Consider the following 27133-nt stretch of genomic DNA (forward strand, 5'->3'; position numbering starts at 1 on the left):
GGCTAAATAACTATCCCCCCCGAAAAAGTAATACATTTGCAGAAAACAGTGTACAAAATCAAATCTACTCATTTTAAACCATGGGAAAAAACATATTTCCACGTATCTCTTTAAAACCTTTTAATATATCTAAAAAATTTCACATACTTTTATGATTTTATGGGATATATGACTGCCCAGGGAATGCTACAGTGTCAGACACAAATTTAAAAATAACTCTTCCATAAGTACTGCTAGAACTGAGATGTACAGGAGATTATACAGGCAATCTTTATATAATATCATTAGGATACAGACAACCCTAAGGCTGTAAGTATCCCATGAAGGTAAATATGAGACGATTAATTATATTCCCCATATTAGATTGGTTCTCATCAGACACCTAATACTAAGCTTATTTTGACACTGTTTTTAAAAAGATCCAGTATTAAAAGAATAAACTTCCTCTGGGTAGAAAAAATAGGAATTCTGACCTATTAAAGATGATGTATACGATAAAACGCAGTCTTGTTCCCAAATATGCAATAAACCATTACTCTAATGTATGAAAACTAATGAAATAATCACCTATTATAATTGTGTATATATTGAAATTTTCAGTTCAACTCTTTTGGTATAAGGGAAAATAAATGATTAGCTTCAAATCCATTTTTAGTAATGTAAAATATGTGAGCTTTATTATATGTTAAAGAAAATAAAGATAATATGACCCCAAATTTATTTTTCAAAGTTACAATAAAATATTTTTAAACATATACAAAATTACAAATAACCGGTGCTTTTTTTCAGTAAAGGTACCCAATATACTATTTAAATACAGGATAAAACAAAGATACATTTAATGATTTTCATCTCATTCTAAAGTCACCTTATTGAACGATACATCATGAAATCTATAGTTGTACATCTAGGAAATTTACCAATGGAGCTCTCTTCCACCGGTGTGTATATTTTAATTTGTCTCATATGGGTGTCTCTTCCATTCTGGTGATTGGCTAGAACAGCAATCTGTATCATGAATGTACGAGTTGGCTTCTTATGATTGTCAGTTAAGGGAACATGAATCCAGCCACTTGGTTCTACCAATTCAAGTTGCTGCCAAGGGAAAAAAATACCAGATTATGCTTTTATTCAATGAATATAATTTATAATAATGAATGCATTCTGTAATAAAATTAACTTATAATTAACATTTTGCTCAACGAAAGAATGATAATATGACAATAATCACTACCAGTTATTGGTCACTTTTACCATGGTCTACTTATAGTTGCTAAGCACTTTACATGTATCATCTTAGTAGACAAAATAAAAATAGATGTGCTTCATGTTTACAGAACTTGTACAACTTATACAACTCGTACTCTCTGCCAGAATAAACCAAACATACTAGAAAGCACATGTCTCACAACTTTTAAAAATACATGAAACACAGATGGCTGATTACACACAGGTAGTATGTGTCTCTTCCATGAAGAGAAACCAGAATAGTAAGTAGATACTCATATTTTGAACCGATAATCTAGGAAAGAAGGCTAGGATTCATCAGAGAAGAGATGGGAAGTACCAGAAGTAAGTAAGGAGAGGGTTCGAGGTAGCTTGCCCAGCCAGGGAACTCACTGAGAGCCAGGAGGGGCTCCTGGATATGGGGAAACAATATGAGAGATATGGAGATACCCCCAGGGCTCTACGCTTTGAAACAGGCTTGGGATCTTAGTGATGAGAGAAACCCTCTACCAACTAGGGCCTTGGGCCTGACATAATGAGCTGTCTACAGACTGTAAAGAGACGTTACTCCAGAAAGGAACCTCAGAATCCCAAAGGCATCCCACAGATCCTGGAGCAACCTCAGCTGTGCGCCACTTGGAGAATCTAGATACTGGAGATCTAGAGACATGGCTGCTGCTGCTGTGCTGCTCTAAGGAGGGAGAAGGAAGACTGGGAGCTCCCATGTACCCCTGGGAAGGTCCCAACTGACCTGCTGCAGGCTGTTGTTGAGACAGACATGAGAAGACCACACTCCCCACAGCTTCTTGCCCATGCTGCTTGCCTGGGACGAACCCACCCTCTTTGGTTCCCAGCCCAAGGTGCCATCTTGAGAGGTTAACACTGGGCTGTACCCTGACCTCGGGTTAAGATCGGGCTGACATAGCTGCAGTTGCTAACCAGTCAAGGAGAAACAGGGAAACCAGGCCCTCCTATGCATATCTAGAACAATACTCACACCCTGCAATGGGCTGCTGTGAAACTGAGCTGAGTGGACTATACTCCATATTGCTTCATGCCCATGCTGCCTGCCTGGGAGGGGCCCTGCCCTCCCTGGCTGCAGTTCTAAGGTGCAGAGCTGTGCCCCAGCCTCAGGCTGAGTAATAGGCATGGTGGCTACAGCTGCCACTCAGTCAGGGGACAGACAGAAGAGACCAAGCTCTCCTAAGAAAACTTAGCACAAGACCCTCTGCCCTGCCATGGGTGGCTGTGGGACTGAGGACTAGCCTGGCCAACCCACTGCAGCTTCCAGCAACACCAACATGGGCAGCAGGGTTGTTCTACCATTGTTACTGCCATCACCCACACCATACCAGCTGAACATGAGCCTGAGGACCCAAACACCTGGCCAACCCTCCCCACTAGTAGCTTCTAAACAAGCCACCTGGAGGCCCAAGAATCAGCCCTCAAGGACTCACTAACAGTAGAACAAAGGTAAGTTGCTTTGGGGCCTAAACATAGGCACACATACCATAATGTGGCCACCACTAGGGCCCAAAGACTGGCTCAGGTGGCATCCAAGTCTTCAGCTAAACTTCACTACAATATCAACTAATAACTGAATCCTAAGCCACCAAGGAAATCACAGATATCCCTGACCTTGTGTACTGACACAAAATTCATACAAAGATCACACTACCACAGGCACACAAAATACAAGTCAAAGTATTTTAATCAGTAACACCCATACATCTTCAGAAAAATATTTTCCCCTACAAAAGCAACTTCAAATAGTTGGAACAAGTGACTGCTAAATCAGATGTGGCGACATCAATGGAAGGACACAGGAAACATGAAAAAGCAGGGAAAAAAATCACATCTCCAAAGGACCACAATTGTTCAGCGATATACTACAGTCAAAAAGAATTTCTCAATTCAAAACTTAGGACTAGATAAAAAAAGAAGAAAGGAGAGGAGAGGAGAGGAGAGGAGAGGAGAGGAGAGGAGAGGAGAGGAGAGAGAAAGAGAGGAGAAGGAGAGGAGAAGTAGAGGAGAAAGGAGAGGAGAATATGGAGGAGAAGGAGAGGAGAAAGGAGAGGAGAAAGGAGAGGAGAAAGGAGAGGAAAGGAGAGGAGAAAGGAGAGGAGAAAGGAGAGGGAAAGGAGAGGAGAAAGGAGAGGAGAAGGAAAGAGAGAGAAAGGAGAGGAGAAAGGAGAGGAGAAAGGAGAGGAGAAAGGAGGAGGAGAAAGGAGAGGAGAAAGGAGAGGAGAAAGGAGAGGAGAAAGGAGAGGAGAAAGGAGAGGAGAAGGAGAGGAGAAAGGAGAGGAGAAAGGAGAGGAGAAAGGCGAGGAGAAGGAGAGGAGAAAGGAGAGGAGAAAGGAGGGAGAAAGGAGAGGAGAAAGGAGAGGAGAAAGGAGAGGAGAAAGGAGAGGAGAAAGGAGAGGAGAAAGGAGAGGAGAAAGGAGAGGAGAAAGGAGAGGAGAAAGGAGAGGAGAAAGGAGAGGAGAAAGGAGAGGAGAAAGGAGAGGAGAAAGGAGAGGAGAAAGGAGAGGAGAAAGGAGAGGAGAAAGGAGAAAGGAGAGGAGAAAGGAGAGGAGAAAAGGAGGAGAAAGGAGAGGAGAAAGGAGAGGAGAAAGGAGAGGAGAAAGGAGAGGAGAAAGGCGAGAGAGAAAGGAGAGGAGAAAGGAGAGGAGAAAGGAGAGGAGAAAGGAGAGGAGAGAAAGGAGCGGAGAGGAGAAAGGAGAGGAGAGGAGAGGAGAAAGGAGAGGAGAAAGGAGAGGAGAAAGGAGAGGAGAAAGGAGAGGAGAAAGGAGAGGAGAAAGGAGAGGAGAAAGGAGAGGAGAAAGGAGAGGAGAAAGGAGAGGAGAAAGGAGGAGGAGAAAGGAGAGGAGAAAAGGAGAGGAGAAAGGAGAGGAGAGAAAGGAGAGGAGAAAGGAGAGGAGAAAGGAGAGGAGAAAGGAGAGGAGAAAGGAGAGGAGAAAGGGAGGAGAAAGGAGAGGAGAAAGGAGAGGAGAAAGGAGAGGAGAAAGGAGAGGAGAAAGGAGAGGAGAAAGGAGAGGAGAAAGGAGAGGAGAGAGGAGAAAGGAGAGGAGAAAGGAGAGGAGAGAAAGAGGAGAAAGGAGAGGAGAAAGAAAGGAGGAGGAGGAGAAAGGAGGAGAAAGGAAGGAGAAAGGAAAGGAAAAGAAAGGAAAAAAAGGAGAAGGAAAGAAAAGGAAAGGAAAAGGAAAGGAAAAAAGGAAAGGAAAAACGGAAAGGAAAAAGGGAAGGAAAAAGGAAAAAAAGGAAAGGAAAAAGGAAAGGAAAAAGGAAAGGAAAAAGGAAAAGGAAAAAAAGGAAAGGAAAAAAAAAAGGAAAGGAAGGAAAGGAAAAAGGAAAGGAAAAGGAAAGGAAAAAAAAAAAAAAAGGAAAGGAAAAAGGAAAGGAAAAAAGGAAAAAAAGGAAAGGAAAAAGGAAAGGAAAAGGAAGGAAAGGAAAGGAGGAAAGGAAAGGAAAGGGAAAAGGAAAAGTAAAAGGAAAAGGAAAACGAAAAGGAAGAAAGAAGAAAGAAAGAAAGAAAGAAAGAACGAAAGAAAGAAAGAAAGAAAGAAAGAAAAGAAAGAAAGAAAGAAAGAATTTTAAATTAAAAAGAAAAATCCATAAAATACCAGATAAATAATTTAAAATATTGATTAAAACTCAATAAGATGAAGGAGAAATCTGAAAACCATACAAATAAATCAGTAAATCAATTCAGGATATGAGTGAGAAATTTATCAAGGAGATCGATATCTCTTTAAAAAAAAGAAAAGCAGAAATTCTGGAAACAAAAAATTCATTGAAGAAAATAAAAAATACATTTGAAAGCTTTAATAATAGAGTAGAGCAAACAGAAGAAAGAATCTCAGAACTTGATGACACATCTTTTGAAAGAATCCAGTCAGACAAAAATAAGGGAAAAAAATTTAAAAGGATGAACAAAGCCTTCAAAATGTCTGGGACTACATAAAGCTACTGAACTTACAAATTACCGGTATTCCCAAGGGGGAAGAGAGATCAAAAAGTTTAGAAAGCCTGCTTAAGGAAATAATCAAGCAAACTTCCCGAGTCTATTAAGATAAAGGAGGCCCAGTGACTCCTAGGAAAATACATTGCAAAAAGGATTTCACCATGGCATATTACATTCAGAATATCTAAAATCAAAGCAAAATAAAGAATTTTAAAATTAGCAAGCGAAAAACATCTAGTCACCAGTAAAGAAAACCCCATCACACTAACAGCAAAGTTTTCAACACAAACGTTACAGACTAGAAGAGAGCAGCATGGCAATTTCAAAGTGCTGAAAGTTAAACAAACAAACAAACAAACAAACAAAACGGAAAACCTGTCAGCCAAGATTTTTATGTTCTGTCAGAATAGTTTTATAAATGAAGGAAAAATAAAGTCTTTCCCAGAGAAGCAAATGCTGAGGGGATCTGTCACCAATTAGATGGGTCATACAGGAAATGCTCAAAAGGGTCTTAAACATGGAAACAAAAGGTTGGAATTCACCATCACAAAAACATACAGAAATGTAAAACTCACTGTTCTTATAAAACAATCATACTAAGGAGGAAAAGAAAGGAAACAAATGGAAACACAACAGAATTTCATCAAGTCACAGAAACAAAAAGAGAAAAAGCAATAAAGATATCTGTAAAACAAGTTGAAAACAATTAACAATATGACAGAAACAAAGCCTCACATGTCAATATTAACCTCGAATGTAAATGGATCAAATGCTCCACTTAAAAGATTTGTGAAATGGATTAAGAAAACACACACATAATCCAACTACATGCTGCCTACAAGAAACTCACCATACTCATAAAGACACATAGTCTGAAAATAATGGGGTGAAAAAGATATTCCATGCAAATGAAAACCAAAAGTGAGCAGGAGTAGTTATACTTACATACATCAGATAAAACATACTTCAAATAAAAAAAAGTTTTAAAAAGACAAAGGAGATCATCATATAATGACAAAGGGAGTCAACTTGGCCAATGAATATAACAATTCTAAATACACACACACACACACACACACACACAAAATATCAGAGCACTCAAATTCACCAAACAAATATTACTATACCTAAAGAAAGAGACAGATAGCAATATCATAATAGTGGGTGACTTTAACATCCCACTCACAGCCCTAGACAGGTCATCGAGATAGAAAATTAACAAAGAAACATTGGACTTACATTGGACTTTAGATCAAATGGACTTAACAGATACAGACTACAACTTAGACCACAAAACAAGTCTTAACAAATTTTTAAATATCAAAATCATATATAGTATCTTCTCAAACTACAGTGGAATAAAGCTAGAAATCAACACCAAGAACTTCAGAAACTATACAAATACATTAAAATTAAACAACATGCTTCTGAACAACCGTTGGGTCAATGAAGAAATTAAGATGGAAGGTAAAATTTTTTTGAAATAAAAAATGAAAGGACAACATATACAGCAAAAGCAGTGCCAATGGGGGGTTTACAGCATTAAATGCCTATATCAAAACAGTAAAAAGATCCCAAATTAACAATCTAACATCACATCTTAAGGGAAAAAGATACAAAGAAAAAAATTAAAAGACCAGAAAAAAATTTGAAGAATCAATGAAATGAAAAGTTGCTTTTTTGAAAAGATAAACAAAATTGATAAACCACTAGCTATACTAACCAAGAAGACAGAAAATCCAAATACGTACAATCATAAATGAAAAAGGAGGAAGAATGGATTAAGAGAAACCTGATATCAGAGAAATACAAAAGATCAAAGATTATTATAAAAAACTATATGCTCACAAACTAGAAGAACTAGAGTAAACTGATAAATTCTTGGAAACATACTACCTCCCCATATTGAACCAGCAAGAAAACAGACTGAACAGACCAATAATAAGTAGTAAGATACAAACAGTAACAAAAAATCTCCCAATAAAAAATAACTCAAGACCAGATGAATTCACAGTTGAATTCTACCAAACATACAAAGAAAAACTAACACCAGTCCTCCTGAAACTATTCCAAAACATCAAGGAGGAGAGAATTCTCTCTAACTCATTCTATGAAGCCAGTATCTCCCTGATACCAAAACCAGACAAGAACACAACAACAAATACTACAGACTGATATCTATGATGAAAAGAGATGCAAAACTCCTCAACAAAATACTAGCAAATCAAATCCCATAGCATATCAAAAAGATAACAGAACAGGATCAGGTGGGATTTATCCCAAGGATGCAAGGATGGTTCTACATAAGCAAATCAATAAACATGATACATCACATAAATAAAAATAAAGACAAAAAACATATGATCATCTCAATAGACACATAAAAAGCATTTGATAAAATTCAGTATCACTTCAGTACAAAAATCTTAAACAAACTAGGTGTAGAAGGAACATACCTCAACATAATAAAGGTCATACATGACAAACCCACAGCCAAGGCTGGGTGCAGTGGCTCATGCCTGTAATCCTAGCACTTTGGGAGGCTGAGGAGGGCAGATCACCTGAGGACAGGAGTTCAAGACCAGTCGAGCCAACATAGTGAAACTCCACTATACTAAAAAAAAAAAATATATATATATATATACACACACACACACACACTCATATATATATGTGTAGTAGTACATATACCTGGGTGTGGTGGTACATACCTGTAGTCTCAACTACTTGGAAGGCTGAGGCAGGAGAACTACTTGAACCTGGGAGGCAGAGGTTGCAGTGAGCCAAGATAGCATCACTGCATTCCAGCCTGGGTGACAGAGTGAGGCTGTGTCTTAAAAGAAAAAAACAAACAGCTCTTTCCCTCCCAGCGGGCGGCTGTGGCGGCTGCGGCGGCTGCGGCAGCTGCGGTGGCTGCGGCCTGTGCAGCAATGGCCAAGATCAAGGCTCGAGGTCTTCGCGGGAAGAAGGAGGAGCTGCTGAAACAGCTGGATGACCTGAAGGTGGAGCTGTCCCAGCTGCGCATCGCCAAAGTGACAGGCGTTGGGGTCTCCAAGCTGTCTAAGGTCCAAGTCGTCCGCAAATCCATTGCGCGTGTTCTCACAGTTATTAACCAGACTCAGAAGGAAAACCTCAGGAAATTCTACAACCGGCAAGAAGTACATGCCCCTGGACCTGCGGCCTAAGAAGACACGCGCCATGCGCCACCAGCTCAACAAGCACGAGGAGAACCTGAAGACCAAGAAGCAGCAGTGGAAGGAGCGGCTGTACCCGCTGTGGTAGCACGCGGTCAAGGCCTGAGTCAATAAAGCACAGCTGACTGAGAAAAAAAAAAAGAAAAGAAAAAACAAACAAACGAAAATGAACAACTACAACAACAACAACAAAATAACAAAACCCACAGCCATCAGATTTAATACGGAGGCGTTGAAAGCATTCCCTCTAAGTACTGCAACATGAAAAAGATGCTAACTTTCACCACTCAGATTCAAAGTAGTACCAGATGTCCTTGTCAGAGCAATCAGCAGGCAAGAGAAAAAAAAACAAAAAACAAAAACCAGCATCCAGTTGGAAAAGAGAAAGTCAAATTACCCTTTTTTGCTAATGACGTGATCTATCTAGAAAACCCTAAAGACTCCACCAAAAGACTCTCGGATTTGACAAATGAATTCAGAAACGTTTAAGATAAGAAACTAATATAGAGAAATGAGCAGCATTTTCATATAACAATAATGATCTAGCCAAGGACCAAATCAAGAAGGTAATCTCATTTCCAATAGCTACCAGAAAAAAAAAAAAAAAAAAAATCTTAGAAATATACTGAACCAAGGAGGTAAACAATCTCTATAAGGAAAATTACAAAACACTGATGAAAGAAATTGCAGATGACACAAACAAATGGAAAAACATCCCAAGCTCCTAAATTGGAAGAATCAACATTGCTAAAATGATGATATTGCCCAAGGCAATCTACAGTTTCAATGCAATCCCTATTAAATTATCAACATTCTTTTCCCCAGAATTAAAAAAGAAAATTCTAAAATTCATATAGAACCAAAAAAGGCCCCAAATAACCAAAGTAAATTTAAGAATACAGAATAAAGTTGGAGGTATCAAATTACTTGATTTCAAATTACACTATAAAGCTATAGTAACCAAAACAGCATGGTACTAGTATAAAAATAGACACATAGGCCAGAAGTGGTGGCTTATGCCTGTAATTACAGTAGTTTGGGAGGCCGAGGTGGGTGGATCACGAGGTCAGGAGTTTGAGACCACCATGGCCAACACGGTGAAACCCCGTCTTTACTAAAGATACAAAAAAATTAGCTAGGTGTGGTGGTGCGCACCTATAGTCCCAGCTACTTGGGAGGCTGAGGCAGGAAAATCGCTTTAACCGAGGAGGTGGAGGTTGCAGTGAACTGAGATGGTGCCATTGCACTCCAGCCTGGGCAACAGGGTGAGACTCCATCTCAAAAAAAAAAAAAAAAAAAAAAAAAAAGACACATAGATCAATGGAACAGAGTAGAGAACCCAGTGATAAAACCACATACCTACATCCAACTGATCTTTGACAAAGCATACAAAAACATAAACTGGGAAATGGGTACACTATTGAATAAATAGTGCTGGGAAAATTGGAGGCTTTATTTATTATTCTGCTATATGCAGAATAACAAAATTAAACCCATCTCTCTCACCATATAAAAAAATTAACTGAAGATAGATTAGAGACTTCAAGGTAAGACCTTACATTGCAGGCTGACACCTCACACCTCACACGGCAGGGTACACCCCTGAGATGAAGCTTCCAGAGCAAGAATCAGCAACACTCGCTGCTCAGCAATATTCTATCTTCTGCAGCCTCCACTGCTGATACCCAGGCAAACAGGGTCTGGAGTGGACCTCAAGCAATCGCCAACAGACCTACAGCTGAGGGTCCTGAGTGTTAGAAGGAAAACTAACAAAAAGAAAGGACACCCACACCAAAACCCCATCAGTTCGTCACCGTCATCAAAGACCAAAGGCAGATAAAACCACAAAGATGGGGAAAAAGCAGTGCAGAAAAGCTGAAAATTCAAAAAATCAGAGTGCATCTCCCCCTCCAAAGGAACGCAGCTCATCACCAGCAACAGAACAAAGCTGGATGGAGAATGACTTTGACGAGTTGAGAGAAGAAGGCTTCAGTCGATCAAACTTCTCAGAGCTAAAGGAGGAACTACATAACCAGCGCAAAGAAATTAAAAACCTTGAAAAAAGAATGGATGAATGGATAACTAGAATAATTAATGCAGAGAAGACCTTGAAAGAACTGATAGAGATGAAAACCATAACACGAGAAATACATGACAAGTGCACAAGCTTCAGTAACTGACTCAAACAGCTAGAAGAAAGAGTATCAGTGATTGAAGATCAAATGAATGAAATGAAGTGAGAACAGAAGTGTGGAGAAAAAAGAGTAAAACGAAATGAACAAAGCCTCCAAGAAATATGGGATTATGTGAAAAGATCAAACGTACGTCTCATTGGTGTGCCTGAAAGTGACGGGGAAAACGGAATCAAGTTAGAAAACACTCTACAGGATATCATTCAGGAGAAATTCCCCAACTTAGCAAGGCAGGCCAACATCCAAATTCAGGAAATACAGAGAACGCCACAAAGATACTCGTCGAGAAGAGCAACTCCAAGACACATAATTGTCAGATTCACCAAAGTTGAAATGAAGGAAAGAATGTTAAGGGCAGCCAGAAAGAAAGGTCGGGTTACACACAAAGGGAAGCCCATCAGACTAACAGCAGATCTCTCAGCAGAAACGCTCCAAGCCAGAAGAGAGTGGGGGCCAATATTCAACATTCTTAAAAAAAGAATTTTCAGCTCAGAATTTCATATCCAGCCAAATTAAGTTTCATAAGTGAAGGAGAAATAAAATCCTTTACAGATAAGCAAATGCTTAGAGATTTTGTCACCACCAGGCCTGCCCTACAAGAGATCCTGAAGGAAGCACTAAACATGGAAAGGAACAACAGGTACCAGCCATTGCAAAGACACGTCAAAATGTAAAGTCCATCGATGCTAGGAAGAAACTGCATCAACAAGCGAGCAAAATGTCCAGCTAATATCATAATGGCAGGATCAAGTCCACACATATTAACCTTAAATGTAAATGGACTAAATGATCCAATTAAAAGACACAGACTGGCAAACTGGATAAAGAGTCAAGACCCATCAGTCTGCTGTATTCAGGAGACCCATCTCACATGCAGAGACACACATAGGCTCAAAATAAAGGGATGGAGGAAGATATACCAAGCAAATGGAAAACAAAAAAAAAGCAAGGGTTGCAATCCTAGTCTCTGATAAACCATCAAAGATCAAAAGAGACAACGACGGCCACTACATAATGGTAAAGGGATCAATTCATCAGGAAGAGCTAACTATCCTAAATACATAAGCACCCAATACACGAACACCCAGATTCATAAAGCAAGTCCTTAGAGACTTACAAAGAGACTAAGACTCCCATACAATAATAAGGGGAGACTTTAACACCCCACTGTCAACATTAGACAGATCAACGAGACAGAAAGTTCACAAGGATATCCAGGAATTGAACTCAACTCGGCGCCAAGCAGACCTAATGCACATCTACAGAACTCTCCACCCCAAATAAACAGAATATACATTCTTCTCAGCACCACATCGCACTTATTCCAAAATTGACCACTTAGTTGGAAATAAAGCACTCCTCAGTAAATGGAAAAGAACAGAAAGTATAACAAACTGTCTCTCAGACCACAGTGCCATTAAACTAGAACTCAGGACTAAAAAATTCAATCAAAACCGCACAACTACATGGAAACTAAACAACCTGCTCCTGAATGACTACTGGGTACATAACGAAATGAAGGTAGAAATAAAGATGTTCTTTGAAAGTAATGACAACAAAGACACAACATACCAGAATCTCTGGGACACATTTAAAGCAGTGTGTAGAGGGAAATTTATAGCACTAAATGCCCACAAGAGAAAACAGGAAAGAGCTAAAATTGACACCCTAACATCACAATTAAAAGAACTAGAGAAGAGCAAACACACTCAAAACACAGCAGAAGGCAAGAAATAACTAAGATTAGAACAGAACTGAAGGAGATAGAGACACAAAAAACTCTCTAAAACATCAATGAATCCAGGAGCTGGTTTTTTGAAAAGATGAACAAAATTGATAGACCGCTAGCAAAACTAATAAAGAAGAAAAGAGAGATGAATCAAATAGATGCAATAAAAAATGATAAAGGGGATATCACCACTGACCCCACAGAAATGCAAACTACCATCAGAGAATATTATAAACACCTCTATGAAATAAACTAGAAAACCTAGAAGAAATTCATAATTTCCTGGACACTTACACTCTCCAAGACTAAACCAGGAAGAAGTTGAATCTCTGAATAGACCAATAGCAGGCTCTGAAATTGAGGCAATAATTAATAGCCTACCAACCAAAAAAAGTCCAGGACCAGACAGATTCACAGCCGAATTCTACCAGAGGTACAAGGAGGAGTTGGTACCATTCCTTCTGAAACTATTCCAATCAATAGAAAAAGAGGGAATCCTCCCTAACTCATTTTACGAGGCCAACATCATCCTGATACGAAAGTCTGACAGAGATACAACAATAAAAGAGAATTTTAGACCGATATCCCTGATGAACATCAATGCAAAAATCCTCAATAAAATACAGGCAAACCAAATCCAGCAGCACATCAAAAAGTTTATCCACCATGATCAAGTGGGCTTCATCCCTGGGATGCAAGGCTGGTTCAACATATGCAAATCAATAAACATAATCCAGGATATAAACAGAACCAAAGACAAAAACCACATGATTATCTCAATAGATGCAGAAAAGGCCTTCAACAAAATTCAACAGCACTTCATGCTAAAAAACTCTCAATAAACTAGGTATTGATGGAACATATCTCAAAATCATAAGAGCTATTTATGACAAACCCATAGTCGATATTATACTGAATGGGAAAAAACTGGAAGCATTCCCTTTGAAAACTGGCACAAGACAGGGATGCCTTCTCTGACCACTCCTGTTCAACACAGTGTTGGAAGTTCTGGCCAGGGCAGTCAAGCAAGAGAAATAAATAAAGGGTATTCAGTTAGGAAAAGAAGAAGTCAAATTGTCCCTGTCTGCAGATGACATGATTGTATATTTAGAAAACTCCACTGTCTCAGCCCAAAATCTCCTTAAGCTGATAAGCAACTTCAGCAAAGTCTCAGGATACAACATCAATGTGCAAAAATCACAAGCATTCTTATACACCAGTAACAGACAATTATAGAGCCAAATCATGAATGAACTCCCATTCACAATAGCTTCAAAGATAATAAAATACCTAGGAATCCAACTTACAAGGGATATAATGGACCTCTTCAAGGAGAACTACAAACCACTGCTCAGTAAAATAAAACAGGACACAAACAAATGGAAGAACATACCATGCTCATGGATAGGAAGAATCAATATTGTGAAAATAGCCATATTGCCCAAGGTAATTTATAGATTCAATGCCATCCCCATTAAGCTACCAATGACTTTCTTCACAGAATTGGAAAAAACTGCTTTAAAGTTCATAAGGAACCAAAAAAGACCCCGCATTGCCAAGACAATCCTAAGCCAAAAGAACAAAGCTGAAGGCATCACGCTACCTGACTTCAAACTATACTACAAGGCTACAGTAACCAAAACAGCATGGTACTGGTACCAAAACAGAGATACAGACCAATGGAACAGAAGAGAGCCCTCAGAAATAATACCACACATCTACAGCCAGCCATCTGATCTTTGACAAACCTGACAAAAACAAGAAATGGGGAAAAGATTCCCTATTTAATAAATGGTGCTGGGAAAATTGGCTAGCCATAACTTATAACTTCAGTAAGCTGAAACTGGATCCTTTCCTTACTCCTTATACAAAAATTAATTCAAGATGGATTAGAGGATTAAATGTTAGACCTAAAACCATAAAAACCCTAGAAGAAAACCTAGGTAATACCATTCAGGACATAGGCATGGGCAAGGACTTCATGTCTAAAACACCAAAAGCAATGGCAACAAAAGCCAAAACTGACAAATGGGATCTAATTAAACTAAAGAGCTTCTGCACAGTAAAAGAAACTACCATCAGAGTGAACACGCAACCTACACAATGGGAAAAAATTTTTGCAAACTACTCATCTGACAAAAGGCTAATATCCAGAACCTATAAAGAACTCAATCAAATTTACAAGAAAAAAACAAACAATCCCATCAAAAAGTGGGCAAAGGATATGAATAGACACTTCTCAAAAGAAGACATTCATACAGCCAACAGACACATGAAAAAATGCTTAGCATCACTCGCCATCAGAGAAATGCAAATCAAAACCACAATGAGATACCATCTCACACCAGTTAGAATGGCAATCATTAAAAAATCAGGAAAAAACAGGTGCTGGAGAGGATGTAGAGAAATAGAAACACTTTTACACTGTTGGTGGGACTGTAAACTAGTTCAACCATTGTGGAAAACAGTATGACAATTCCTCAAGGATCTAGAACTAGATGTACCATATGACCCAGCCATTCCACTACTGGGTATATACCCAAAGGATTATAAATCATGCTGCTATAAAGACACATGCACACGTATGTTTATTGCGGCACTATTCACAATAGCAAAGACTTGGAATCAACCCAAATGTCCATCAGTGACAGACTGATTAAGAAAATGTGGCACATATATGCCATGGAATACTATGCAGCCATAAAAAAGGATGAGTTCATGTCCTTTGTAGGGACATGGATGCAGCTGGAAACCATCATTCTCAGCAAACTATCGCAAGAACAGAAAACCAAATACCGCGTGTTCTCACTCATAGGTGGGAACTGAACAATGAGATCACTTGGACACAGGAAGGGGAGCATCACACACCGGGTCCTATTGTGGGGAGGGGGTAGGGAGGAGGGATAGCATTAGGAGATATACCTCATGTAAATGACGAGTTAATGGGTGCAGCACACCAACATGGCACATGTATACATATGTAACAAACCTGCATGTTGTGCACATGTACCCTAGAACTTAAAGTATAAAAAAAATAAAAAATAAAAACTACAAAAATTCTATAAGAAAACATAGAAAAAACTCTTCTGGATATTGGCCTAGGCCAAGAATGTATGACTAAGTCCTCAAAAGGAAACACAATAAAAACAAAAATATACAAAGGGAACTTAGACTAAAAGAAATATAACCATACTGACTGGTCTCACTTTAGATCCGAGAAAACTAATTTCAAGTGCATATTTAGCCCTGTACAAAATTCCTACTATATTCCCTTAGAAAATTTGCTTTCCCACTGTCTCTGGGATAGCTATTTTTGAGCTTCTACTCAAATCCTAATAACTATTCTAATCTCTCTCTAAGTTGACGGCATTTTATTTCACTAAGAAAACATGATAACCTAGAAAAAGAATATCATCACCTCATATGCTGTTATAAAGTAGTTAAGCTGTCCCTCTACCTTTTTGACGTCAGTCCCACCATTAACTCAATAAGTCCCATCCTTTCCTTCCCAGCCAAATACTCTATTCCCACAATAGGCATTCTCTAAGTAATTTTCTCTTCTCCACTGGATCACTGTCATCAACATATAAACATGCTGCAATATTTGTCATCTTAAAAATGAAAACTAAAGCCTTTTCTCAATCCTACATCCTGTTCCACTATTGCCCTAATTCTCTGTTCCACTTCACAGCAAAACTCCTTGAAAAGTTGTAGTCAATTTTATTTTTTATTTTTAGAGACAGGGTCTCACTCTGTCATTCAGGCTGGAGTGCAGTGGCATGATCACAGCTCACTGCAGCATCAAACTCTTGGGCTCAAGCAATTCTCCCACGTTGCCCTCCCGGAGTGCTAGGATTACAAATGTGAGCCACTACACCCTGTTGAAAAACTGTAGTCAATATCTTCATTTTTCACCTGCTCTTCCAATCTGAATTTTGTCACCACCACTGAAATCAATCTTGTCAAAGTCACCAGTAACCCAAACCTTGCCAAATAAATTCTCTCTAAGAACTATTTGATATAAAGAAGGTAATTATTGTAATACATATTTTATTTAAGATGTGCTTGAATAAGCCTATTCATATTTTAAATTTTAAGGCTTTAAAATTCTTACATAACATTTTAATATATAGTTTTGTACACAAATATGTGACATGGTTTACTAAAGAGAGAAGATTGTAAATGATAGAGAATATAACTGGTAACTCAGTAAAGATAAATAAATTTAATGGCTAATCAAGTTAAGCCTTGTTAATGTTAAGCTAGATAAGATACCTGAAATTCTCTGCTTAAAAATACATCCACCTTGTATACCAAACAATCTATAGATTCAATGCAATCTCTATCAAAATTTCAATGACTTTTTTTTTGCAGAAATAAAAAAACCTATTCTAAAATTCATAGATTAAGGGACTCCAAATAGCAAAAACAATCTTGATAAAGATGAACAAAGCTGGAAGACTCATACTTTATTATTTTGAAACTTTCTATAATGCCAAAGTAATCAAAACAGTGTGGTACTAGCATAAAGACAGACATAAACCCAGAGAACAGAATAGAAAGACCAGAAATAACTCTCACATATACAGCCAAATGATTTCTGACAAGGGTTCCAAAGCCATTCAATGGAAAAGGACAGTTTACTCAACAAATTGTGCTGGAAAAACAAGATATCCATATGCAACAGAATTAAGCTGGACCCCTATCTGACACCATATACAAAAATTAACCCAAAATGGATCAAAGACCTAAAGTCAAGACCTAAAACTATAAAACTCTTAAAAGAAAACACAAGGCCGGGCGCGGTGGCTCAAGCCTGTAATCCCAGCACTTTGGGAGGCCGACGGGCGGATCACGAGGTCAGGAGATCGAGACCATCCTGGCTAATACGGTGAAACCCCGTCTCTACTAAAATATACAAAAAAACTAGCCGGGCGAGGTGGCGGGCGCCTATAGTCCCAGCTACTTGGGAGGCTGAGGCAGGAGAATGGTGTAAACCCGGGGGGCGGAGCTTGCAGTGAGCTGAGATCCGGCTATTGCACTCCAGCCTGGGCGACAGAGCGAGACTCCATCTCAAAAAAAAAAAAAAGGAAAGAAAACACAAGCAGAAGCTTCAGGGTATTCAATTTAACAATGAATTTTTGGATATGACACCAAAAGCACAAGCAATGAAATTAAACATAGACCAAGTGGACTTTTAAAAACTAAAAATTTGTGCATCGAAAGACACTCTCAACAGAGTAAAAAGGCAACCCACAGAATGAAAAAAAAAATTGCAAATCATATCTCTAATAAGGAATTGATATCCAAAATATAAGAGAACTCCTACAACTCAACAAGACAAAAAATCTGAATCAAAAATATGCAAAGGACTTGAACAGAAATGTTTCCATAGAAGTTAGACAAATGGCCAATAAGCACATGATGCTCAATATCACTAATCATTAGGGAAATGCAAAAGAAAACTACAATGAGATATCACCTCACACGCATTAGGATGGCTATCAAAAAAAGAAAAGGAAAGAAAAAAAACAAGATTTGGGAAGGATGTGGAGATACTGAAACCCTCATGCACTGTTGGTAGGAATATAAAATAGTACAGCCGCTATGGAAAACAGTATGATGGTTCCTCATCCAGATGAACCTTGAGGGCATTACACTAAGTGTAATACGTTGGAAAAAGGTGGAATCTAAAAAAGTGAAACTCATAGAAAGAGAGTAGAATGGTAGCTGCCAGGAGCTGGAGAGGGAGGTGAATAAGGAGATACTGGTAAAAGTGTACAAATTTTCAGTTATAAGATGAATAAATTCTGGGGATTTAATAAATAGCATAGTGACTATAGTTAATACTGTATCAGATACTTGAAACTTGCTAAGAGAGTAGACCTTAAATGTTCCCATTTAAGGTAACTATGTGAGGTGATGGAAATAGGTATGATAACTAACTTGCCTGTGGTAATCATTTCACAATATCTGTGTATATCAAACCATCATATTGTATACCTTAAATGAATATAATCTTAAATGTCAATTATATCTCAATAAGGCTAGGAAGAAAAAGTTCTAAGGGACATAAACAATATTTTAAACACACATGTGCAATAAAGACATTAAAACTGTGAGGAAACTTTCAATTTACAAATAATAAAATAGAAATAGAATTGTCATATATCGGCCAGACACAGTGGCTCGCGCCTATAATCCCAGAACTTTGGGAGGCTGAGTCGGGTGGACTGTCGGAGGTGGGGAGCTCGAAGCCAGTCTGCACAACATGGTGGAACCCCATCTCAACTAAAAATATAAAAATTATCCAGGCGTGGTGGTGGGCACCTATAATCCCAGCTACTTGGGAGGCTGAGGTAGGAGAATTGCTTGAACCCGAAAGGTGGAGGTTGCAGTGAGCCAAGATCCGGCCACTGCACTTCAGCCCAGGCAACAGAGTGAAACTCTGTCTCAAAAAAAAAAAAAAAAAAAAAAGAATTGTCATATTTCTAGAAATGTGACTTCTGGCCATATAAAGAACCGAAAATAGGGTCTCAAAGAGATATCTGCAGACCACATTCATAGCAGCATTGTTCATAATAGCTAGAACATGGAAGCAAACCAAGCATCCACTGACAGTTGAATGGGTAAGCGAATTGTGGTATAAACATATAACCAAGTATTAGCCTTAAAAAGAAAGAAATTCTGAGGTAATTGGGTCCATTCCAAGATGGCCAAATAGGAACAGCTCTGGCCTGCACCTCCCAGCGTGATCAACGCAGAAGACGGGTGATTTCCATATTTCCAACTGACGTACCTGGATCATCTCATTGGCACTGGTTGGACAGTGGGTGCAGTCCACGGAAGGCGAGCGGGGCATCGCCTCACCCGGGAAGAACAAGGGGTCGGGGGATTTCCCTTTCCTAGCCAAGGGAAACAATGACAGATGGTATCTGGAAAAACAGGACACTCCTGCCCAAATACTGCGCTTTTCCAATGGTATTAGCAAACGATACACCAAGAGATTGTATCCTGCGCCTGGATCAGCAGGTCCAACACCCACGGAGCCTTGCCGACTGCTAGCGCAGCAGTCTGAGATGACCTGTGAGACAGCAGCCTGGCAGGGGGAGGTATATCCGCCATTGCTGAGGCTTGAGCAGGTAAATAAAGCGGCTGTGGAAGCAGAATGGGGTGGAGCCAATGGCAGTTCAGCAAGGGCTGCTGCATCTGTAGGCTCCACCTCTGGGGGCAGGGCATACCTGAACAAAAAGCAGCAGAAACTTCTGCAAACTTAAAGGTCCTGTCTGACAGCTCTGAAGAGAGCAGTGGTTATCCCAGCACCGTATTTGAGCTTAGAGAACAGACAGACTGCTTCCTCAAGTGGGTCCCTGATCCCCGAGTATCCTACCTGAGAGACACTTCCTAGTAGGGGCAGACTGACACCTCATACAGCTGGGTGCCCCTCTGGGACGAAGCTTCCAGAGGAAGGATCAGGCAGCAATATTTGCTGTTGTGTAATATTTGCTGTTCTGCAGCCTCCGCTGGTGATACCCAGGCAAATGGTCTGGAGTGGACCTCCAGGAAACTCCAACAGACCTGCAGCTGAGGGACCTGACTCTTAGGAGGAAAACTAACAAACAGAAAGGAATAGCATCAACATCAATAAAAAGGACATCCACACCAAAACCCCATCTGTACGTCACCAACCAAGACCAAAGGCAGATAAAACCACAAAGATGGGAAGAAACCAGAGCAGAAAAGATGAAAATTCTAAAAACCGGAGCGCCTCTTCTCCTCCAAAGGAACGCAGCTCCTCACCAGCAATGGAACAAAGCTGGACAGAGAATGACTTTGATGAGCTGACAGAAGTAGGCTTCAGAAGGTCGGTAACAACAAGGATGTTGGAATCCATCACAAGGATGGATTCTCAGAGCTAAACAAGGATGTTGGAATCCATCACAAGGAAGCTAAAAACCTTGAAAAAAAAAGAGGAATGGCTAACTAGAATAAACAGTGTAGAGAAGACCTTAAATGACCTGATGGAGCTGAAAACCACGGCAGGAGAACTACGTGACGTATGCACAAGCTTCAATAGCTGATTCAATCAAGTGGAAGAAAGAGTATCAGTGATTGAAGATCAAATGAATGAAATAAAGCAGGAAGACAACTTTAGAGAAAAAAGAGTAAAAAGAAATGAACAAAGCCTCCAAGAAATATGGGACTAAGTGAAAAGACCAAATCTACGTTTGATTGGTGTACCTGAAAGTGACGGTGAGAATGGAACCAAGATGGAAAATATTCTTCAGGATATTATCCAGGGGAACTTCCCCAACTTAGGAAGGCAGGCCCACATTCGATTTCAGGAAATATAGAGACCACAACATTGATACTCCTCGAGAAAAGCAACCCCAAGACACATAATTATCACATTCACCAAGGTTGAAATGAAGGAAAAAATGTTAAGGGCACTCAGAGAGAAAGGTCGGGTTACTCACAAAGGGAAGCCCATCAGACTAACAGCAGATCTCTCGGCAGAAACTCCACAAGTCCGAAGAGAGTGGGGGCCCATATTCAACATTCTTAAAGATTTTCAACCCAGGATTTCATATCCAGCCAAACTAAGTTTCATAAGTGAAGGAGAAATAAAATTCTTTACTGACAAGCAAATGCTGAGAGATTTTCTCACCACCAGGCCTGCCTTACAAGAGCTCCTGAAGGAAGTATGAACATGGAAAGAAACAACCAGTACCAGCCACTGCATGCCAAATTGTAAACACCAAAACATGCCAAATTGCAAACACCATCGATGCTAGGAAGAAATTGCATCAACTAATGGGCAAAATAACCAACTAATATCATAACGACATGATCAAATTCACATATAACAATATTAACCTTAAATGTAAATGGGCTAAATGTCCCAAGTAAAAAACACAGACTGCCAAATTGGATAGAGTCAAGACTCATCTGTGTGCTGTATTCAGTAGATCCATTTCTTGTGCAAAGACACACATGGGCTCAAAATAAAGGGATGGAGGAGTATTTACCAAGCAAATGGAAAGCAAAAAAAAAAAAAAAAAAAAAACAAAAACAAACAAACAAACAAAAAAATAATGGTGCCAATCTTAGTCTTTGATAAAACAGACTTTAAACCAACAAAGATCAAAACAGACAAAGAAGGGCATTACATAATGGTAAAGGGATCAATTCAACAAGAAGAGCTAACTATCCTAAATATATATGCGACCAATACAGAAGCACACATTTTCATAAAGCAAATCCTTAGAGACCTACAAAGAGACTTAGACTCCCACACAATAATAATGGGAGATTTTAACACCCCACTATCAATATTTGACAGATCAACGAGACAGAAGGTTAACAAGAATATCCAGGACTTGAACTCAGCACTGCCCCAAGCAGATGTAATAGACATCTACAGAACTCTCCACCCCAAATCAACAGAATATACATTCTTCTCAGCACCACATTGCACTTACTCCAAAATAGACCAAATTGTTGGAAGTAAAGCACTCCTCAGCAAATGTAAAAGAACAGAAATCACAATAAACTGTCTCTCAAACAACAGCGCAATCAAATTAGAACTCAGGATTAAGAAACTCACTCAAAACCAAACTCCATGGAAACTGAACAACCTGCTCCTGAATGACTACTGAGTATATAACGAAATGAAGGTAGAAATAAAGATGTTCTTTGAAACCAGGGAGAACAAAGACACAACATACCAGAATCTCTAGGACACATTTAAAGCAGCGTGTAGAGGGCAATTTATAGCACTAAAAGCCCATAAGAGAAAGCAGGAAAGATCTAAAATCGACACTCTAACAACACAAAAGAACTAAAGAAGCAAGAGCAAACACATTCAAAAGCTAGCAGAAGGCAAGAAATAACTAAGATCAGAGTAGAACTGAAGGACACAGAGACAAAAAATAACACTTCAAAAAAATCAATGAATCCAGAAGCTGATTTTTAGAAACGATCAACAAAACTGACAGGCTGCTAGCAAAACTAATAAAGAAGAAATGAGAGAAAAATCAAATAGATGCAATAAAAACTGATAAAGGAGATATCACCACTGATCCCACAGAAATACAAACTACAAAAAGACAATACTATAAACACCTCTATGCAAATAAAGTAGAAAATCTAGAAGAAATGGATAAATTCATGGACACACACACCCTTCCAAGACTAAACCAGGAAGAAGTTGAATCTCTGAATAAACCAATAAGAGGCTCTGAAATTGAGGCAATAATTAATGGCCTACCAACCAAAAGAAGTCTAGGACTAGATGGATTCACAGCCGAATTCTACCAGAGGTACAAAGAGGAGCTGGTACCATTCCTTCTGAAACTATTCCAATCAATAGAAAAGAGGGAATCCTCCCTAACTCATTTGATGAGGCCAGCATCATCCTGACACCAAAGCCTGACAGAGATGAAACAAAAAAAAGAGAATTTTAGACCAATATCCCTGATGAACATTGATGTGAAAATCCTCAATAAAATACTGGCAAACTGAATCCAGCAGCACATCAAAAAGCTTATCCACCATGATCAAGTCAGCTCCATCCCTGGGATGCAAGGCTAATTCAACATACGCAAATCAATAAACATAATCCATCACATACACAGAACCAAAGACAAAAACCGCATGATTATCTCAATAGATGCAGAAAAAGCTTTTGACAAAATTCAACAGCCCTGCATGCTAAAAACTCTCAATAAACTAGGTACTGATGGAACGTATCTCAAAATAATAAGAGCTATTTATGACAAACCCACAGCGAATATCGTACTGAATGGGCAAAAACTGGAAGCATTTCCTTTGAAAACTGGCACAAGACAGGGATCCCCTCTCTCACCACTCCTATGCAACATAGTATTGGAACTTCTGGCCAGGGCAATCAGACAAGAGAAAGAAATAAAGGGTATTCAATTAGGAAAAAAGGAAGTCAAATTGTCCCTGTTTGCAGATGACATGATTGTATATTTAGAAAACTCCATTGTCTCAGCCTAAAATCTCCTTAAGCTGATAAGCAACTTCAGCAAAGTCTCAGGATACAAAATCAATGTGCAAAAATCACAAGCATTCCTATACAACAACAGACAAACAGCCAAATCATGCGTGAACTCCCATTCACAACTGATACAAAGAGAATAAAACACCTAAGAATCCAACTTACAAGGGATGTGAAGGACCTCTTCAAGGAGAACTACAAACCACTGCTCAACAAAATAAAAGAGGACACAAACAAATGGAAGAACATTCCATCCTCATGGATAGGAAGAATCAGTACTGTGAAAATGGCCATACTGCCCAAAGTAATTTATAGATTCAATGCCATCCCCATCAAGCTACCAATGACTTTCTTCACAGAATTGGAAAAAACTACTTTAAAGTTCATATGGAACCAAAAAAGAGCCTACATTGCCAAGAGAATCCTAAGCAAAAAGAACAAAGCTGGAGGGAGGCATCATGCTACCTGACTTCAAATTATCCTACAAGTCTACAGTAACCAAAACAGCATGGTACTGGTACCAAAATAGATTATATAGACCAATGGAACAAAACAGAGGCCTCAGAATAAACACCGCACATCTACAACCATCTGATCTTTGAGAAACCTGACGAAAACAAGAAATGGGGAAAGGATTCCCTATTTAATAAACGGTGCTGGGAAAACTGGCTAGCCATATGTAGAAAGCTGAAACTGGATCCCTTTCTTACACCTTATACAAAAATTAACTCGAGACAGATTAAAGACTTAAATGTTAGACCTAAAACCATAAAAATCCTAGAAGAAAACCTAGGCAATACCATTCAGGACCGAGGCATGGACAGGGACTTTATGTGTAAAACACCAAAAGCAATGGCAACAAAAGCCAAAATTGACAAATGTGATCTAAGTAAACTAAAGAGCCTCTGCACAGCTAAAGAAACTATCATTGGAGTGAAAAGGCAACCTACAAAATGGGAGGAAAAATTTTGCAATCTAACCATCTGACAAAGGGCTAATATCCAGAATCTACAAAGAACTTAAACAAAATTTACAAGAAAAAAACAACCCCATCAAAAAGTGGGCAAAGGGTATCAACAGACACTTCTTAAAAGAAGACATTTATGCAGCCAACAGACACGTTAAAACATGCTCATCATCACTGGTCATCAGAGAAATGCAAATCAAAACTACAGTGAGATATCATCTCACATCAGTTAAAATGGAGATCATTAAAAAGTCAGGAAACAACAGATGGTGGAGAGGATGTGGAGAAATAAGAATGCTTTTATTTTGTTGGTGGGAGTGTAAACTAGTTCAACAATTGTGGAAGACAGTGTGGCAATTCCTCAGGGATCTAGAACTAGAAATACCATTTGACCCAGCATTCCCATTACTGGGTATATACCCAAAGGATTATAAATCATGCTGCTATAAAGACACAGGCACACATGTTTACTGCAGCACTATTCACAATAGCAAAGACTTGGAACCAACCCAAATGTCCATCAATGATAGAGTGGATAAAGAAAATGTAGCACATATACACCATGGAGTACTATGCAGCCATAAAAAGGATGAGTTCATGTCCTTTGCAGGGACATGGATGCAGCTAGAAACCATCATTCTGAGCAAACTATCGCAAGGACAGAAAACCAAACACCACATGTTCTCACTCATAAATGGGAAATGAACAATGAGAACACCTGGACACAGGGCGGGGAACATCACTCACCAGGGCTTGTTGTGGGATGGGAGGCAGGGAGAGGGATAGCATTAGGAGAAAAACCTAATGCAAATGATGAGTTAATGGGTGCAGCCAACCAACACGGCACATGTATACCTATGCAACAAACCTGCATATTGTGCACATGTACCCTAGAATTTAAAGTACAATGAATGAATTAATGAAGAAAGAAAAAGAAAGGAAGGAAGGAAGGGAGGGAGGGAGGGAGGGAGGAAGAAAAGAAAAGAAAAGAAAAGAAAAGAGAAAAGAAAAGAAAAGAAAAGAAATTCTGACATGTGCTTCAAGGTAGATGAACCTTGAGGACATTATTCTAAGTGAAATACAACAGACACAAAACGACAAATACTGCATGATTTTGCTTAGATGACGTACTTAAGAGTAGTCAAAAATCAGAAAGTAGAATAGTGGTTGCCAAGGGGAAAGAGAAATGGAAAATTATTGTTAAAAACATAGAGAGCTAAAGTTTTACAAAATGAAGAACTTTGAAGATGTATAGTTCTTAAACACTGTAAGATTAAATACTATTGTACTAACATTAGGAGAAGTTACGTAATGGGTCACAAAATCAGCACTACTGCCAACCCAAAGACTACCAGGTCACTTCTGAATAGGGACCACCCACCACCTTTCCCATCACTCAATACTCTTTCCTTGATATCAGCTGCTATGGTGATATCATAACAATGGTGTAAACCTACAATGTTGTAAACAGGATCCATTAGAGTTTCTCTACGAAGACATTGACATCTTTCAGTCTGGCTTCTGGATCTTCTGCTTCCTATTAGCAACCTTGAAGTGACTATCTACTCTGGTTGTGACTTATTTAAGAGCAGATGTAACCCGCTAGGCATGCACTGATTTACAGTATTAACTGCAGCATAAACAAAGCTTACATTATAAAAAGGAAGTAATTCATCAATAAAAATCATGTCAAATATTAAGTACAAAATTGTTTACGTGTCTTTTCCTACTGCGAATCACACATCCATGGAAAATAAACGAAGGAAGGAAAAACCACTTGATAGTTGCTTCAGGAGTTGCTCTTTTCTCCCTACTCTCAGTACTTCTCCTTTACTAACCATAGCTGTGACTTAATGAAATTCTCCAGAATCTTACTACGAGAATTGTCAACATATGAAGCAGCAGATTCTAGAATTTTAACCATCCTTTCACTTAGAAAGAAACCGAACAAGTTAACATTAATGATGACCTAGTTCTGGAGGAAAAAGGTCTAATATGATCCAAAAGAAACTTCAGAAGTTCCAAATGTGTTAAAAGGAAGCAGCTACCACAAAAGCAGCTTAAGAAGAAAGACAGACGCCAACTCAAAAGGCTCACTATGGAAGGCAAGCTCTTCTCCCCTAGTGAAGAATGCGACCACCTATGAAGATGTCTTTGAAAGTCAAAATCAGTCACCCTACTACACATGTTCAAATCATTCATTTTGGACTAGAAAATCAGAAAAGTTTCTATACAGAGAAACTACTCCAGAAGTTGTTCCTGGAGAGTTAAGATTATATAGCTTAACTAGTCTTAAAGTAATGTGCTTTTTAAAAAAAAAGGCATAACAAAAGAACAACTAGATAGTGTTCTACTAATCTGCATGAACAATTCTGAATAAATTTGAAGTCAATGTCAATTAAAAAGAATAGTTTTATCAAAAGCCCAAGATAGTAAACACATTTTAAGAAGAAATTACAGAAAATCTTTGGACTGAAAAAGGAAAACTATTTCCAGATTAATCATATTTAACTATAATTAAAAAGTTACATATATATGTACATAATAAAAATTTATAAAAATTTTTAAAACTTACAAAATTATATACATAATAAAATATTCTTTACTTTTGTTGTAAAAGGCTAAATATCTTTTTCTAACTTTTATTTTAGGTTCAGAGGCACATGTGCAGGTTTATTATACAGGTAAATTGCATATCATGGGGATTTGGTGTAAAGATTATTTAGTCACCCAGGTAGTAAGCATAATACCCGATAGGTAGATTTCCATCCCCACCCTCCTCCCATCTTCCACCCTCAAGTAAGTCCCAGCGACTATTGTTCCCTTCTTTTTTTTTT

General features: G+C 38.8%; 1 protein-coding gene and 1 pseudogene across 1 annotated transcript in view; one reads left to right on the forward strand and one right to left on the reverse strand.

The window, feature by feature from the left end:
- Window positions 1-648: 648 nt before the first annotated feature.
- Window positions 649-27133, reverse strand: part of ANAPC10 (anaphase promoting complex subunit 10) — a 132157-nt gene continuing 105672 nt past the window's right edge. The window contains exon 5 of the mRNA XM_010361250.2: window positions 649-1095. Coding sequence (XP_010359552.1) covers window positions 865-1095 — 231 coding nt within the window. The 3' untranslated portion in view covers window positions 649-864. The remainder of the gene's footprint in view (window positions 1096-27133) is intronic.
- On the forward strand, window positions 8122-8491 carry LOC104660765 (annotated as a pseudogene).

Source organism: Rhinopithecus roxellana, chromosome 2 (assembly GCF_007565055.1).
Source record: "Rhinopithecus roxellana isolate Shanxi Qingling chromosome 2, ASM756505v1, whole genome shotgun sequence".
In the NCBI taxonomy this organism is placed as follows: Eukaryota; Metazoa; Chordata; class Mammalia; order Primates; family Cercopithecidae; genus Rhinopithecus; species Rhinopithecus roxellana.